At 32.8% G+C, this 19,038-nt stretch overlaps 1 protein-coding gene across 1 annotated transcript; it reads right to left on the reverse strand.

The window, feature by feature from the left end:
- Positions 1–3,588: 3,588 nt before the first annotated feature.
- Positions 3,589–8,728, reverse strand: LOC112786680 (glutamate receptor 2.7). Its single transcript, XM_025830050.3, has 5 exons — positions 8,306–8,728; positions 5,522–6,870; positions 5,084–5,396; positions 4,588–4,994; positions 3,589–4,259 (listed from the first exon to the last, which is right to left on the reverse strand). The coding sequence occupies exons 1-5, from the start codon at positions 8,598–8,600 to the stop codon at positions 3,693–3,695; spliced, it is 2,931 nt and encodes a 976-aa protein (XP_025685835.1). The 5' UTR covers positions 8,601–8,728; the 3' UTR covers positions 3,589–3,692.
- Positions 8,729–19,038: the final 10,310 nt, after the last annotated feature.

The raw sequence follows: 19,038 nt of genomic DNA on the forward strand, positions 1-19,038 counted from the left end.
AGGAGGTTAAAGAAGAGCCTAACCCAGAAGTGAAGACATTTGTTAGAATCTGCTGCGAACCTTTGTATGAGGGGTGCATTCATTTGGAGTTGTCTGCATGTGTTAGGATGATGAGTATTAAGTCAGAGTCAAATCATACCCAAGAGTCTTTTGATAAATGGACTACCCTTTGCAACGAACTGGTAATATAGTTCTGTGATATGTATTTCTTTAAGAAAATTTACGGAGAATGTAATATAGTTAGCTTTATTTCAGATATTCCAATTTCAAATCATTCTGTATCTTTAATTTAAATGTTTGATATTTCACATTAGGTTTAAGGAACTATTTCAATTATTAATTATCAGGGGTACATTATAAATGGATGAAAAAGATTATTTTAAAAAATAAAAAACTACCGTCGAAACCACTGTCGAAATATTTTGACAGTAACAGTCTAACCATTTTTTTTAAAACAATTTAAAAATCATTTCCATCGGAATTACCGTTGGATTCATCCGACGATAAGTTGGCGGGTGACGTATGACTTGGCGCCAACATTACCATCAGAAAAATTTCGCTGGTACCGATCATCAGATTTCATTTTCATACTAACTATATTTCGTCGCAAAATCTGATGGTAATTACCGTCAGATGAAAAAAATCTGAAGGTAACCATTTATCGGCGAGATTTATACCGTCTGATTCATTCCGACGATAAAAATTCAACGGTAATTTAATTATCATCTGATTTTAATTATTTTTTCAATGATAAATCCAATGGTACTCAATATTTTTCTTGTAGTGGTGGGTTGGCAGTTGGTTGATAGGTCAAGGAAGCTCAATAGATATTTGGTCAAAGAGCAAACCATTAATTGGAATAGGTAGTCGATCGGCAGCCAGCTAGTCGAGTCGGTTAACAAATGGTCATTGGTCGTAGTGCATGATCGATGGGCAAGCGATAGCTAATTCGACATATGTAGGATGTCGGTAGATCGATTAGGGGTTAGGAGGTGATTAGTAGATTGTTTAGTGGACATCGATCATTGGATGATCATTGGATGGTTGGTTGAGAAGTTGGTTGTTCAGTCGACGTTGACCACTATTGGACAGGGTAAGTCGTCGAACTGATATTTGATCGATGACGCCAGTTAATTTGGATCTTTCAGTAGACAATCAGTCAGTCTATGACCAACATAAGTCATAGGTGGTTGGTTGGTAGATTGTCTGTTAGTCAATTGATGAGGTTCTGTCGACATGTGGTTTGCCAATGCTATTAATATATTTTTCTACATATTGTTGCCTTGACTTTCTTTTTAAAATCGTTTTTTTTTTTGTATTAATATATAAAGATTGGTCTTTTTAGTTAATAATATAAAATAAGAAGAGAGATATAGTGAATGGAGAAGGACCTCTCTTGTTTTTAAAATACTTCTTTTTATATTAATATATAAATATCAAATTATTTTTTATTTAAAAATATAAAATAAGAAGAAAGAAAATAGTGGGTGAAAGAAGGATAGAAATAGAGAAAAAAAAGAGAGAAAAAAAAAGAATTCTTTAATTTCGAAGAAAATATTTTATTTTAATTGTAATAAAAAAAATCATTTGATATATTTCAATTGTCAAATTAGTAGTTAGTAATATATAATAGGTGGAGAAAGAAGAGAAATAGAGAAGAGGAGAGGAGTAAGGGAGAACTCCTTAATTTTAGAGGAAAAAATTTATTTCAATTGCAATGAAAGAGTGCAATATGACATATCATAGTTGTAAAATAAGTAATATATATGTTTCAAGTTTTATTTAATTTTAATTGTAATTAAAGAATATCATATTGTACATTTTAGTTATCAAATCAATAGGGTTAATAGTCAAATTAGTCCCTAAAAAATAGGACATTCTTCAAATTTGTCCCTAGAAGATTTTTTTTCAGTCGAATTGGTTATTCAAAGATTATGAATTAATCATATTTGTCGTCCTTCAGTGACTCTATTAACAATTTTTGCCAACAATTAATGATATGAAACGATAATTGACAATATACATAATACTTGACATGTCTAATTGGATGTTGATTAGACATATTTATAAAAATATATTAATTTAGTCCATTTTTTTCTAATTACATAAACTATATTCTCAATATGAACTAGCGACTAAAATTGATAGATTTTCAAAAATATATTTGGTTAGCGTCTAATTGAACATGTTAGGTATCATGTATGCTATTAATTAACATTTCATGTTATTAATCGTTAACAAAAATTGTTAATGGAGTCACTGAAAGATAAATATGATTAATTCGTTATTTTTGATGGACCAATTTGATTAAAAAAATTTTAGGGATGAAGTTGAAGAATGTCTCATCTTTTTTGTATTAATTTGACTATTAACCCCGAATTAATATTTAGTCATTGATAGTGATATATAAGAGAGATAGAGTTGGTGAGTGAGGGAGAGAAATAGAAAAAAAATTTGAGAGGATCCATTCCCGAAGGAAGAAGAAAACTCTTTATTTTTGAAAAAAATTATTTTAATTACAATGAGAGAGTAATATGTGACACATTTTAGATGTAATAATAATAATAATAATAATAATAATAATAATAATAATAATAATAATAATAATAATAATAATAATAATAATAATATTTCAATTTTAATATTTTAATTTTAATTTAATTTTAATTACAATTAGAGAATTTTATGTTTTATATTTTAGTTATTAAATTAATAATTAATCATTAATAATAATATATAAGAGAGATAAACTTAAAAAAGGAAGAGAGAAACTCTTTAATTTTAGAAGAAAATATCTCATTTCATATAATGAAAAAATGACATGTGGCATATTTTTGTTGTAAATATAATAATATACAATAGATATATTTCAATTTCAATATTTTAGGTATAATTTTATTTTGCTTTCAATTGCAATTAGAGAATGCCATATTGTAAATTTTAGGGTTAAGTACGATTTTGATCTTTAAGATATAGGCTGAAAATTTTTTTAGTCTCCAACTTTTTTTTACATACAAAATCGTTCCTAAGGTTTAACTTGGTTTTAAAATCGTTCTTATCTTAGAGACCAAAATCGTACGGAGGTGGCGACGGAAGCGGAAGCAAATGTGGATCGTGGACAACTTCTTCTTCTTCTTCCCTTCCTTCTTTTTCTTCTTTCCTTCTCCCTTCGCAAGAGCAGAAACACTCTTTTTTTTATTATTTTATAATTTTTTGTTATAGGTAATTTGGTCCAAAATTTTAATATTTAAGTAAAAAAAACGATTTTAAAATTTGGTTTTGAACCTTAGGGACGATTTTGTATGCAAAAAAAAAGTTGTAGACAAAAAATTTTTCGACCTATACCTTAGGAAACAAAATTGTGTTTAACCCTAAATTTCAGTTATTAAATTAATAATTAGTCATTGACAATAATATGTAAGAGAAATAGAGTTAATAAAGAATAGAGAGAGATAAAAAAAAGAGACAAGGAAAGAGAAAATTTTTTAATTTTAGAAAAAAAATTTTATTTTAATTATAATAAAAAATAACATGTGATACATTTTAGTTACAAATTAATAATATATAATACGATGATTATAATAAATCTTTGAAAAGAATAATTCATGAATAATTAATTTTAGACATTTATTTGACACAACTACATAATAAGATGAGATGATTAGGTAATAATGCTACATTTGTAGAGGAATCTATGTGGCTTGAGATTTGGTGTGTGTGTCGTTTGTAATGGGGGCAGGTTCTTGTGTGGCTTTGTGTTGATGAGTAGCATAATAAAGATGTGGGTCTGGACTGATCAAAAAGTTTGATTCTGTGTAACTAGATGGACTAATTGGAGGGCAATGTGTACTTGCTGATGCTGACGTAGGACTACTAGTTACACTTGAATCACTTTTCTTGAAAGTGTGAGAGCTCAAGTCTCTCTCATTGAAGGTGTTTAGTAACATTCCAATACGTCTTTTAATAGAACTATCAGAACGATTATGATTTGACAAAATATGTCTATGCTGATATAGGAATGTGGCTAAAAAGATTATGAGTGCTAATAAGCAAGAAACACCTACAACCAAGAACAGACCCCAGAAGCTCTCAAGTCCTAGGCTTGTAGAAGAAGATACTTGTGCATTAGTATTGGAATCTCTACAACTGCTTCCATTCAACCATGCATTCTCAATTCTTCTCATGTTGCTTCCTTGTCTCATCACATTCAATATTGCCCTTGATATGTCTCCCACAAGAGGTGACCCTCTTGGAAACACCTGATCATATCATAAATTAGGATCAAATGATAATGTTTTTATATAACAAGAACAAAGCTAATAAAATTGAAAGAGTACATAAAAAATAAAACTATATATATATATATTTGCATATAAAAGATAAAAAATAAGATAAAAATAATAAAGATTAAAACTATAATTGAATTTATGTATTCTATTAGATTGAATTTGTGAGTCATGAGATTTTTTTATTGTTATCATAGACTAAAGTAAAAGAGTAGTTTAATAAAAATCTTATTCCCCTAGATAGAATCGATTACATAAATCAAATGATACTACTGAGTTCTATCGATGTAGCAGAACTTACAAAGCCAAAGCCACCAGTTTTAAATCTTGGCTCAACCATGGCATACTTGGAACAATAAGTCTGAAGGAGGCGCATCACGTAGGGGACTTCGTCGAACGCCGCGTCAATGCCGCCATTGGCGCTTCCTTTGGTGAAGAGGTCATTGCATTCTTCTACGGAATTATAAACCTTGAGCTGCTCATCTTTGAATCCCATGTCCTTCAACATTCCACGAACAAAAGAACCTTCTAGATAACCAACATTCAACCGATTCTTTAGGAGTTGATGAACATCAGTATTCGCTGGACGTAGTTGTTCAACTGTTAAGAGAGAGGTAAGGCTTGCAGTGTAGCTTTGAACCAAAATTTGAACCACAAAAACCCATACTATCACCACAAATCTTCCACAGTTGCTCTCCACTCTCTCCTCTGCATAATCACAAAGTTAATCACCATATATATGCAACGAATGAATTAAGAATATATGTATCAAATAATCAAAGGGAGTAGACACTTACGATGAGAAAAAACCATGGTTGAGAAGGAAAACCACAAGCTAGTGCCAATTTGATAAGGCAGAGGCCCTCTGAAATGGTTGTTGATTCGGTGTTCAAGAACCCAAACAACAAATCCTATGAATACAAATGAACAAAATGTTGTAACCCAAAGGTCCCATGTCAATGGCTTCAAGAAGGCCCATGCATTCTTCTTTCTGTTGTCTCTTATTGGAACCACCATAGTCACACCAGATTCTGTGTACGGCAACGTGAAATCAACAAAATTGGACCTGTTTGCCGTAATCGTTGTATCCCCCACCACAGCATCAAACTTCTGTTCCATTCAGAAATTGTAGATGCATCATAACATATGATAGCCTAAGAACGAGATGTACCAATAATAAATAGAAATTAAGTAGCAAGAGGCCGAGAGCATATGAATAAAATATTACGCCTTACCCCATAATAAACTTGGGTGATCAAATCATCATAAGTTCCTGCCATCTCACCGTTGGACTTTTCAAATGGAATGAATTCAAATGGAAGGGCATAAGGCAAGGCTTCTACCACAGCATTGAAGACATCAATGCAGAATCCAGTGACCTTTCTAGAATTCGTAATAGGGTCATGAATTATTTTCACAAATTCGGTGTAGCCACAATCTTTCACTGGAACCCCTATCTTTAACATGTTACCATTTGTGGGAATCTGCCATCCCTTTGGAACAGAGTAGGTGTCCCCTGGCCATATAATTGTTCCTAGATTCTCCTTAGAAGTTGAATATGCAGTTGTTGCATTTTTGGCATTCATATTTCTAATTAGTCCCTTGTCTGGCATCCAAAATCCAATGTTTCTTTCCCCGTTACCAATAGCATTAACTATCTCAAATGCTGATGCTTGTAACTCCCCACCACCAACTAATTTGAAGTCACCACCAACACCTTTGAATCTAACATTTGACAAAGCTTCTCTCAGCTTCTCACCATTTCGCGAAACGCCAAAGTTTTCAAGATCAGTCACATTGCTTGAGTTCTTGCTCACATTAGTAAAGCCAGAAAGGGTGCTGTCAAGTTTCTCAACGGCCATGGCCAATGCGGTGGTAGCATCATAGGCCCATATTCCAAAAGCATTCAGATTGATATCAACAAGTGTTGGATTGTCTCTTAGGAACTGTCGTTTCCATCTAGCTCTAAAATCAAGAAACTGTTTAGTTCTTGGAATGCAAGGCCTAACACCCAAGACACCTTCCATGGATTCCATAATTGAAGAGTCCAACGAGTTGAAGAAATTAGCCATTCCATCGGTGACAATCCAAACATAGCCTTGATCCATCATGCCAATGGTTTTGGCAATGGCAAAGAGACGAGAGCCAAGAAGGGGTGTCATGTGAACGACAAAGACTCTAGTTTGCATAGTCATGAGCTTGTAGAGCTCTCTTTCAATGGCATCATCTGTGGCTGAGAAATCAATGGCAGACAGATAAGGAACACGGATGTATGATTTTTGAAGTGAATTAGTTAACCATGGAATGAGTCCTTCGCCATAACTGTTGTCCACATAAATTGGAACCACTTCTTTCCACCGAAAAGCTTGGATAATGGCGCTTATGGCTTCTACCTGAGTCGAATCTTTCTGAGCAATTTGGAAGAAATATGGGGTGTGGAGGGATGAGAGAGAAGGGCTCGTTGCTGAGAACGTGACAATGGGCACGTGCGCTTTGTCTCCGAGGTTGATCACAAACATGGCTTCCATTGTTGTAACTGGTCCTATCACAGCTTCCACTTGCTCATTCTTTATGAGATCTACAACTGCAAATAATATACATAAAAACATCAATTCAAGGACCATTAAAGAAATCATAACGACTTTCAATGCATGCAGTAGTTGAAAAGTAGACCAACAATGGTCAAGCTAGTTTATTCAATAAAATGCTTGACGCCACTCGTAATTAATTGGTAATGATTTTGTCATATAGCTATGGTTGACAGCTATTATTACTTAAACCGATAACAACCACTCTTTAATAGGGTTCATTTTTTAGTATGGATAGAAGTTGTACTGTAAGATATATATGATTTTAAATTAATTTAAAGTTTATATTGAATTCCAAAATATTCATGCGAAGGTTTAGCTGCTACTTAAGCCTTTACTTTGTTCTAATTTGTTGGAAGGCAAGCTAGTATATCTAATAATAATTAGAGCAAAGAAAATATCCATAACCTGCATGGCTGCATCTATATATCTATTCATTACCTAATTAATAATAAATTTCATAATTTTGCAGTAGAAAAGAAAAATATATTATAGAGTATATTTATAATGAATCTTACACTATTTATATAATAATGAAAAAACAGTAAGCTAAGACACTTTAAGCTGGGTTTGTTTTTTGAAATTGAAATTAAAATTGAGATTAGAGACTAAAAATAAAATTTTAGTTATGTGACACAAAATTTCAATCCTTTTAATATTTTTAGAAAGTAGAAATACAGAATACTAAAACTTTAAAAATAAAAATTGAAATTTTAATAATATTTTTTTTAAAAAATAATTTTTAAATTTTAAATTTATCACTTAATTTTTATATTTATCTTAAACTAAATATGCTACGATATACCTCATTTTTATACATTTTATACTAAACATAATATAAAGATTTAATTTAATCTTTATTTTTTAGTTTCATTTTCCCTTTTTTAGCGTACAATGGTAATATTGAATCACACCTCTGATGATCTATATATGCGAATAGAAATAAAACCATAATAATGATAAGTAAAAATATGCAGGCATAATGCGGTTATTTTTTTTAGAAATGAAAAAAAATAATGTGTAATCTAGTATTATGGTTAATTAGTGTGTGTTTTTTTATATAAATTTAAAATTTTTATTTTATTTTAAATAACAAATTAGACACTCAAATTTTAAAAATTAAAAAGTCAAATTTCTATAGGACACAAGAATTTGTAGTGAGATAATTTTTTTCTTTTACTTTTAAACTTTAAAATTTTTTCAACACTAAAATGCAAATATTTTTTTAAAGAAAAAAATTGAAAACAAGATTTATGGCATTCACACAAAAAAAAAATACAATAACTCTTTGCATATTATTAAAGAACACCACCAAAGTCTCAATAATAAAAATAAAAAGCGTCATAATGCAGGGAGAAATTAAATTAAACATTGAAAAGCAAAGCTAATTACTAAGAGGGGATAAATATTAAATAGATAGAGGGAACGAACCTTGAGCAGCAGCAGTAACAATGTCCCTTTGGGAGTCCCTAAGGATAAGTTGGAGCCTAGTTTTGTAATGAGGATGAGAATCATAGAAATCATTGACACACATTCTGATACTGTTTGAACCCATCTTTCCTACGATTCCCCCACCTAAATCAAGCACCACTCCCACTTTCACTACTCTTGTTTGGAATAGTGTTGTTGCCTCTCTGTTTCTTTGACCCATCACTGTTGCTACCACACCAAAGAACCACCAGAAGAGACTTAGAACCAAGGTTGTAGGACGCTGATTCTTCACCATTTTTCTTGAAATTAATAATTACTGACCAAAATTCATTATATATATATGTTGATGGGGGAACCCAGCTAGCTAGTAGCTACCTACCTAAATTATTATTAGGACTATAGGGTACTATTTGTTAAGTCGTCGCCAGTCTTTGAAAAATACTTTTAAAATATATTTAATATCTATTTTACAGAAATTATTTTTAGTATGGACAACATTTGTGTATTATGCACTCATATTCCATCGTGGTGTATTATGTCACAATGTAGAGCTGTAATATTGTTTGAGCCATCAAGCAAGTTACAAGTTGTTTTAATGCGAATCAGCTTTTGGAAGGAAGAGAGACGCGCGACGAGTCCGATCAACATGCATGTATTACTTTCGGTAGAAGTAGCTTTTTCAGCAAAGCAGAATGCGTGGCAAGCTACCGTCAACATGGAGGCTGCATATTGTAGCAAGTGGCTCAGAAATTCTTTCGCTTTTTTAAGAAATCTGCACAATTTTTCAGAGATTTCCTTCTATTTTTATCAACACGGTTGTTAAAAATAAGTTTGATGGTTAGAATTCAAGAATGAATAGAAACCACAGTTTAAATAAAGTGTCTATATTTAGTTTTAATTTAAACTATTTGTTTATTAGGATGTATTAAATTTAAATGTCAAAGAAAGATATAAATACATATGTAATAATTATTTTAAAATAACAACACACAAATACATTCAATACATTCCTCTTCATTTTATACTCTTCGTAAGTGTGTGTGCCTTGTTCTTTTATTTTCCAACAAAGTAGTATCAGAGCCACTTATAAAATGTTTTCGTCAAAAGGAACTACTTTATCTTTTCAATACCCACAATTATCTAAGCTCAACTACGACAATTGGGCAGCCCGAATGAAAGCAATTCTCGGTGCTCAAGGAGTGTGGGAGATGGTTGAGAAAGGGTATGTAGAACCAGAGAACGTGGACAAGCTCACAGAAGCTCAGAAGGAAGAATTAGAAAATAAAAGAAAGAAAGATTAATGTGCACTTACTATCATTCATCAAGGCTTGGATGATGATATGTTTGAGAAGATTGCTGATATAACCAATGCAAAGAAAGTTTGGGATACTCTTCAAAATTCCGTCATAGGAGTTGAAAAGGTGAAGAAAGCCCGTCTTCAAACTCTAAAGGCTGAGTTTGAGTCTCTAATGATGAAGGAGACTGAATCCATTTCGGATTATTTCACCAAAGTTTTGACGGTAGTGCACCAAATGAAAAGGCTTGGAGAAAAATTAGAAGATGTTCGTGTTGTTGAGAAAATCTTTCGTTCTCTCAACTCAAAATTTTACCATGTGGTGGTAGCCATTGAGGAGTCCAAAGATTTGAATACGATGTTCGTTGATCAGTTGAATGGTTCCTTACGGGCCCATGCAGAAAGAATAGATAAAGACGTGTGGAGCATGTCTTGCAGGCAAAACTTTCGTGGAATGGTAGAGGAGAAACCAACGAAAGTGGAAGACAAGGACGAGGTCGAGGCCATGGATGAGGACGAGGACGTGGTTACGGAAGAGGAAGAGATGAGAAAAATTATTCTCAAGAGAAAAGAAATCAAAATTTTGTTCGAGGTCGTGGAAGAGGAAGAACAATTGACAAAAGACACATTGAATGCTATTCATGTGGAAAGAATGGACATTATTCTTGGGAGTGTCAGACATCCAAAGAAGAAGAAGATAAACTTGTTGTGCATAGTGAAGATATTGAAGAATCAACATTATTCCTTATGCTCAAGGAAGATCAAAATTTTGAAGATAGTACATGGTATCTTGACAATGGAGCTAGCAACCATATGACAGGTGATAGGAATAAATTTGTAGCACTCGACACCAACGTAAAAGGACACGTGCATTTTAGTGATGAATCAAAAGTAGAGATCGATGGCAAAGGGACGATTCTATTCGAACTGAAGAATGGAAGTCATAAGGTTCTTTCCAATGTTTATTACATCCCAAAGATAAAGAATAATATCTTGAGTATTGGACAACTTATGGAGAATGGTTGCAAGATAGTCATGGAAGATCGCTATCTTTGGCTTAGAGATAAAAATGGAAATCTTATTGCTAAGATTTCTATGACAAGAAATCGTATGTTCTTGTTAAACATGAGAAGCGGTGGAGCTATATGTTTGAAGTCATGTATTGAAGATCCACCATGGATTTGGCATATGAGATATGGACATTTAAATTTTGGTGGGTTTAAAGAATTAGGAACAAAGAAGATGGTAAAAGGAATTCCAATAATTGATCATCCTCATCAGTTATGTGAAGCTTGCTTACTTGAAAAACATTCAAGAAAGAGCTTTCCAAAGCAGTCCAAATCAAGAGCTACCAAGCCACTTCAGCTTATCCATGCAGATGTTTGTGAACCTATCAAGCCTTTGTCACTTGGTAAGAGCGCTTATTTTTTGCTTTTCATTGATGATTATTCAAGAAAAACATGGGTTTATTTCTTGAAGCAAAATAGCGAAGCATTTGAAGCATTCAAGAAGTTTAAAGCCCTCGTTGAAAAAGAAGGTGGCTATGAGATAAAAGCTCTCAGAACTGACAGAGGTGGAGAATTCACTTCAAATGAATTTAAGATGTTTTGTGAAAATCATAGTATTCGATGTCCCCTAACTGTTCCTAGATCGCCTCAACAAAATGGAGTTGCTGAAAGAAAGAATAGGACAATTCTAAATATGGCAAGAACGATGTTAAAAAGTAAGTCATTACCAAAAGAGTTATGGGGAGAAGCAGTTGCATGTGCGGTTTATCTCTCAAACCGCTCACCTACCAAGAGTTTGAGAAATATAACACCTCAAGAAGCATGGAGTGGTTTGAAGTCTAAGGTATCACATTTAAGGGTATTTGGATCTATTGTATATGTCCAAATTCCTGAGCAAGAAAGATCGAAGCTTGATGATAGGAGTCAAAAGCTTGTATTTATTGGTTATGAGGAGAATACTAAAGGCTACAAATTCTTCAATCCCATCAATAATAAAGTAATAATAAGTAGAGATGTTGAGTTTGAAGAAAATGCAAAGTGGGACTGGAGTACACAAAATGAAGTCACTTATAATTTTCTGCGTTACTTTGAGGAAAAAGAAGCCCCGATGCAAGAAGTGCAAGGCAAAATCGATCCTTCAACACCAGCATTAACCCCCCCTCCCCCCACTAGCATCATCATCGTCATCTCCATCCTCTAGTTCAAGCGAAGGCCCTCACAGATATCGAAGTCTCCCTGATCTTTATAAGCAAACAGAAATACTAGAGGATGAAAATTTATTGTGTTTACTCTCCAATGATGAGCCTTTAAGTTTTAAAGAAGCTGTCAAAGATGAGAAATGGATACAAGCTATGGAGGAAGAAATTCAAGCAATTGAGAAGAACAACACTTGAAAACTTGCATCACTTCCAAGTGGTCATCAGACTATTGGAGTCAAATGGGTTTATAGAGTTAAAAAAAATTCTAAAGGTGACGTAGAAAGGTATAAAGCAAGACTCATTACAAAAGGGTATAAACAAAATCAAGGAATAGATTATGATGAAGTGTTTGCTCCAGTTGCTCGCTTGGAGACGATAAGGCTATTGTTGTCACTTGCAGCACAGAACAACTGGAAAATCCACCAAATGGATGTGAAGTCTACTTTTCTGAACGGTAATCTTCTGGAAGAAGTTTATATTGAACAACCTTTGGGTTTTGTTGTTAAGGGTTGTGAAGATAAGGTGTTAAGGCTTAAAAAGGCCTTATATGGACTGAAGCAAGCTCCAAGAGTTTGGAATAATCGTCTTGATATGTATTTTCAAGATAATGGTTTCACTAGGTGCATTCATAAATATGCACTCTATGTGAAAGAGAAAAAAGAAAATTTGTTATTTGTTTGTGTCTATGTGGATGATCTTATATTCACAGGAAACAATCAAATAATGTTTGAAGAATTTAAGAAAGTAATGGCTCAAGAATTTGAGATGAGTGATATGAGACTAATGTCTTATTATCTGGGAATTGAAGTGAAACAAATGGAGGATGGAATTTTCATCTCACAAGAGGTTTATGCAAGAGAGCTATTGAAGAAATTCAACATGCTAAACTGCAATCCTACCAATACACCTATGAAGTGTGGAGTCAAACTTTCCAAAGAGGAAGAAGGAGTAAACATTATTCAGAAGTCTCATTGGGAGTATAAGGTATTTGATCTGTATCAGACCTGATTTTTATTTTCAGTTGGGTTAGTTAGTCGTTATAAGCATTTTTTAAAGTTAAACATGATTTGTGTTGTCGTAAAAAAATTAACTTCTATGATATTATATTATCAAATATTATTATTATAAAACGTTGTCATTTCTGATGCAGAAGGATATATTTTTATGTTTGTATTATTAATTAAAGTAGTCTAATTTAATGTGTTATTATAAAAAAATTTTACTCGCTAAATGCAAGATTCATCTGCACCCGTTGATAAGGCTAATGATACGTGTCTTGTGTGTAGGTGGAATACGTGTCCAAAGAAATACAGTTTTGTTGTTGGAGTGTTGGATGATGCCGCCAATAAAAATCATCTTGGGTCCTGCATTGGCAGGCTCTGTCCTAATTGTTGGTGCTTAGAAAGCAATTTAAAGAGCGCAATGACTACAATTAAGGATAATATAATTGGTAGTAGAAGTATACATGATCCGGTTCGATCTAAAAATTGGTATAGTTAATACAATTTTATAGAGTAAAGTATCGTTTTTGTCCCTAACGTTTGGGGTAAGTCCTATTTATGTCCCTAACGTTTAAATCGTCCTATTTGTATCCTAACGTTTATAAAAGTGATTCAATGTTATCCTGTTATCAATTATACTAACAAATCAGATTATATTTTTCAATTATTCTCACTTGGATGTATTCATTTTCAATTAGGCCTCACTTGGATGTGTTCAATTTTAATATTATACCCACTATTTGTTTTTAGATTCAATTATGTCCCTAGAAAAGTGAATTATGTAAATGTTGTAGGAATTAGTTTCAACTTTTGATGAGCTATTTTTCGGAGTGGATCATCGATTCTATGTCAGACATTTGTATTCTAACTTCAAGAAGAGATTTTTAAAACTCAAACTAAAGCGTTCATGATGTATAATTGACGGCAGGATAACATTTCTCTCACTTTTACAAACGTTAGGGATACAAATAGAACGATTTAAACGTTAGGGACACAAATAGGATTTACCCCAAACATTGGGGACAAAAATGATACTTTACTCAATTTTATATTAAATAGGCGGGTATGTAAATATAGTGGTCCGGTCCAAATAATCATCTTCTAAAAAGAATGAGATGATGTTTGGTTGGGTCATGGGTAAAAGTGAGTGGGTGAAAAAAAAGGATTGGGCTAGGCACAATGGGTAAGGCATTTGTACTTTTTTAGTAAAGTTGGGTGTGTTGGTGGTGTATTACAAGTTGGATAAAAATGCACCACACTATAGGAGGCATTTAGGTAGCGTTTGTTTTGGGTATTAGGACAGAGACTGAAAGATTGAGATTCAGTATTATATTTATTAGTCCAGAGATTGGTACTAAAATTTTAGTTTTTATCTCTAAAATTTCAATACCTCCAAAACGTGGGGACACAGGAGACTAAAATTTTTGGAGACGGAGACTTAAATTTTAATAACGTTTTACACCTAAAATACCTCATTCTAATTAATTAATTTCAACTTTACTCTTTGTGCAAATCAAATTAGGGCTTCATTCTTAGCAGCCCCTCACTCTTTTATCTTCTCATTCCTTTTTTGAAGATCTCCAGTTCCAGCCTCTGCATCGCCAGTGCCAGGACAGCCACCTCGTCGCTACAGTCGTAGCCACCGCTAGATAGGTGAGTCACCGTCAAAGTTCATCTTCCTAACCCGTGTTCTCATCTCTTTATCTTCTCTTACACAGGACAATGTCGAGAAACTCAGTTGTAACGTATGCCCTATTGTTGTCGAGATCAACCACCACGTTGTCGCCATCGTAGCTTCTATGACCTAGGTTAGTTGTTGCCATATTTTTTCCTAATTTCATTTATTTTTTTGTTGTTCTGTTCTACCTTGTTTACTGTAGTTTGATGTCATATTCATATTCTATACTGTGTCTTGATCTACTTATTTTTATTGCATAATCTAAATTTGTGTCTTCATGAAGTTAGGTTTTTGTATCTTGGTTTAATTTATTATGTTCCTGATTTTTTATTGTTCAATTTTTGTGTTCTGATTTGTTGTTTTAAATTGGTGTGATTTGTTGTTCTAAACAAGTGGAGGTGCTACTTGATAATTTAAAATACACAGAACATTGGCTAATCCTTCATTTTATTAATTAATTTTCATAATAATGAAAAACACACCTCACAAAAAGTGTTAAGAATAACATTTTAGAAGAGCATTTTTTTCTGTTCGGTTTGGAGTATTGCAAAGTGAAATAGATTTTTTCAAGGTTCATGTTATTGTGTGAACAATTGGAAACACCTTAGAAATACGTTTGCCAATTTTTTTTAATTGAAATAAAGACCTTAGACTCTCTTAACTTGGATTAAAATGTTGTTAATTTTGTTGTGAACTTTCTAGTCAAGAGTTTATGCAATTGCATGGATTGATGGATTATTCAAGAAATATTGCTTTTGCTTAGCTTTTAAAGCATGTTTTTTGTTTTGCTTCTTTCCTTTTTTGAGACGAACACATGTCTATTTTAAAATGCCTATTTCCGAAGCAAGAATGATTTTTGGAAGGGCTCTAAAATTAAAATTTGTATAGAAAAAAAAGTAGCTAGACCATGTAAAATAAAGAGTGCACTTATACTATGACTAAATACTAAAGGTTAAAAATCATAATGCTCAAAAATATATACATAGAAAATTTTCTTCTTTTCTCTTTTGTTTTCTGTTTTCGTTTGGTATACTTTTAATTTTATTGTGTTGTTGTGCAATTTTGTTGATCTTCAATTTGTCGAACCGATTAAAACTAAAATCAAATTAAGAGGTGAATAACGTTACATGTTTTATCTTTTCAATTTTTTATTCTTCTTTTTGGTTCTAAGAAGATAAAGAAGAGTTTGCATGAGCTGATGATGGTTACTTACTTGAATATATGCGTGTGTTGACTTGTTTATCACTGGAATTTGTGGGTATCCTTTATTATTTACAGTTCATTATATCCCTATGTTTGCTGATCAGAAATTTGTGCAATTAAGTGAACAATGGTAGATATTAGTATTATCATAATGTTTCTAAAGTGTGTTTCCGGTCTAGTAGAATCAATTCTATCAAAATTGATTTAATTATTTTTGGTTAATCATTTTCTTATATATCTTTAAATTATGAAAATATCTTCTTTGGCGGATTTGGTTGTGAACTTTGAGAAATAAATTGAATGACTAAATCTAGTTTCATTTGTATTAGATTAAATTGAATATAATTTAATTGAAATGACTTTACTAAGAAGAAATAGAGCGGTTGAAAATTATTAAACAATATGTCTTTTTATGAAGAGATGAGATCCATGCATGATAATTTGATGTTGTTCTTTGTTCTTACATTATTTGTTTACTTTAGGGATAAAAGTAGCGGGTAAGTGTCGTTAGGCGGAAGAATGAATAGTAGAATTAGACGTGATACTTTAGAGCGTATTGTTGGCGAAGGTGATAGAAATTGTATTTAGGAATTGAGAATGAACACAAATGCCTTTGCTAATTTGTGTGAGTTGCTCCAAGTTCAAGGAGGACTTCAAGAGGATGGTTAAATAAGCTTGCCGGAGCAAGTTGCAACTTTTTTAATTATCTTGCACATCACAAAAAAAATTGTAGTCTATGGGATAGATTTTGTAGGTCCAAAGAAACTGTTAGTAAGTATTTCAATACGGCTTTAAAGGCTATTATACATATCCAAAGCATCTTGTTCGCCAAGGCCTCACCAATTGAAGAGGGTTGCGTGGACCCCAGATGGAGAAGGTTTAAGGTATAGCTTAATGGATTATGTGTATAATTTATTTTTTGGCTGGAAGAATTATCTTTCTAAGTATCATAACTTTCTATGGATTATATAGGGTTGCTTGGGAGAATTAGATGGCACTTATATAGAGGTGACAGTCTCTGAGTCTGAAAAGTCAAGATATCAAACAAGAAAGGGTAAAATATGTACCAATGTCTTAGGAGAGTGTAACCGGGAGATGGGCTTTGTTTATATACTTAGTGGATGGGAGAGATTGGCATCTAATTTATGAATACTTCGAGATGTAATCACTCGTCGTAATAGTATTAAGATACCACACAGTAATTATGCCACCTTTAGATTTTGGCCTATAAATATAGCTTGAGTTCACGGTAGTTAAGATTATGATGTTTGTATTACTTATTTATATGTAATTACTATTTAGTTGATGCTAGTTACACAAATAATCCTGGGTTTCTAGCACCATATGGAAGCACTCGATATCATGTTAGAGAGTGGGCCCAAGGAGCACGTACACCTTGTAATTACCAAAAAATATTTCAATAGGGTTCATTCTTCTGCTAGGAATATTATTGCTTGTTGTTTGTTGTAAAACTTTATTCGACAAAATATGAATATAGATCCGGAGGAGCAAAATAGCCTCTTAGATGAATTTTTGCCTGATGGAGAGGAAGCACCGAATGAGATGATTGATGTGGTTGAAAATACGAATGAGTGGACACAATGGCGTGACAACATTGCAACTAAGATGTATGAAGAGTGGTGAGCTAGTCGTATGGAATAGTAATAGCTTAATTTGTGTTGTAATAGATTAATTTGTGTTGTAATAGCTTAAGTTCTATTTGAAAGACTTTCTACTGTGATGTAAAGCCCATTATATTAAAACTTATCAATAGTATTGTAAGACTTGTTGTGAATCGAAACATGGTTATTATAATTGATATTTATTTGGTATTTACAGGAATTATTGTTTATGGTTATTGTTTATACTAATTGTAGTTGTTTATGGTTATTTATGTTAAACTTCTTCTTAGGTGATAATGGACAAACACATATAGCGTGATGAAGAGATTGATGCATTTGTTGGCTCCATAGAGGAGTTTGTTGTAGATGGTCAGAGGGCCGATTGTGGTCAGTTCAAATCTGAAACTTTAAGAAACTAGTTTTGAAGATGCTGGAGGCCTTCCCTACGTGTACCCTAACCGCCAAACATAGCAAGAATAATCATAAGCGGTTGAAAGAAAAGTATCAGCATGCCTCTGAGATGCTTGCATGTAGTGGATTTGGCTGGAATTCTGAAAAACAATGTGTCAAAGTTGACAGCAAAGATGTCCTTGATGCGTGGATGAAGTTCGTGTGTGATTTTATCCCAATTTGAATGACTTGTCACTTTTTAAGATTGGTATATACTCACCAGAACCCTCTTGTTTTTGTCGCAGGCACATCCGACTAAATTCTATACTCCTGGTAAGCCATTTCCTCTATTTCGCCGGTTGGAGGGTATATTCGGAAAGGATAGAGCCACGGGAGCATATGTATTCAGTGGTTTTGACGCAGAGGAGCAAGTTAATGAAGAGAATGAATACTAGACTTAAGGTTTTAATGACTCTGAAATGTCTCCAAATCCAAACATCGACGTAGGGCAAAAAGTGCAAGGACAAGCTTATAGTGCTGACCAAAGGAAGAATGTCCAAGTGCTTGCTGATGCTATCGTTGGTGTGAATGAGAAGTTTAAGGTCACTGAGAAACTTACAGAACTTGGGTTCGATGATGAAGGTCGTATTTAAGTTTTTTGAGAGTCCGAATTTATGTGCTCACTTCTGGGACTTGTCAGATTCACAGAGATTGCCCTTGTGCATTCCATTATCTGAAGTTGTGATATGTAATCGAAACTTGTTATGTGGTTTAGTATATTATTTTGGAACTTAGTTACAATATTTTTGTATATGTTAGATGGTTAAAACGGTATTGCTTGTCATTTGGTATACATTAAATGGTTTAAGGTATTACTTGTCATTTAGTATACATTAGATAGTTAAGACGGTATTGCTTGTCTTTTGGTATATATTGAATAGGTGAATTAATGCTTAATACAATATTATGATATTAATTGTGTTATTTAGCACAAAACATTTCAATTTAATTTGTTTAAGCTTTACCAAATTAATGTAGGTGCTATTTAGCATTTGGTTTTTGTATATTTGAAAAAATGCTTCCTTTACTTGGTTTATGCTTTTACCTTTGGCTGTGTTGTTACCACCAAGTGGGATTATCTTATCTATTTTTATTCTGAAGGAAAGGAGAAATTACGATATGTAACAAACTCATTTTATTGCAGCAAACTAATTTATATAGTTTGTCCATATGCATTTTAAAATCCAAATCATACTAGAACTTAAAAAACAATACTATTATCAGAACAATACAAGCTACAAAACAAAAAATTTGAAAGAACACTAACAATTTCAGAAAT

The sequence above is a fragment of the Arachis hypogaea genome, chromosome 20 (genome assembly GCF_003086295.3).
Source record: "Arachis hypogaea cultivar Tifrunner chromosome 20, arahy.Tifrunner.gnm2.J5K5, whole genome shotgun sequence".
NCBI lineage: Eukaryota > Viridiplantae > Streptophyta > Magnoliopsida > Fabales > Fabaceae > Arachis > Arachis hypogaea.

Coding starts and splice junctions, on each gene's coding strand:
- LOC112786680 (XM_025830050.3), bottom strand. CDS start 8,600: ATGGTGAAGAATCAGCGTCCTACAACCTTGGTTCTAAGTCTCTTCTGG. Junction 6,871..8,305: donor TGTTACTGCTGCTGCTCAAG/GTTCGTTCCCTC, acceptor TATTATTTGCAG/TTGTAGATCTCATAAAGAAT. Junction 4,995..5,083: donor AACCATGGTTTTTTCTCATC/GTAAGTGTCTAC, acceptor GTGATTATGCAG/AGGAGAGAGTGGAGAGCAAC.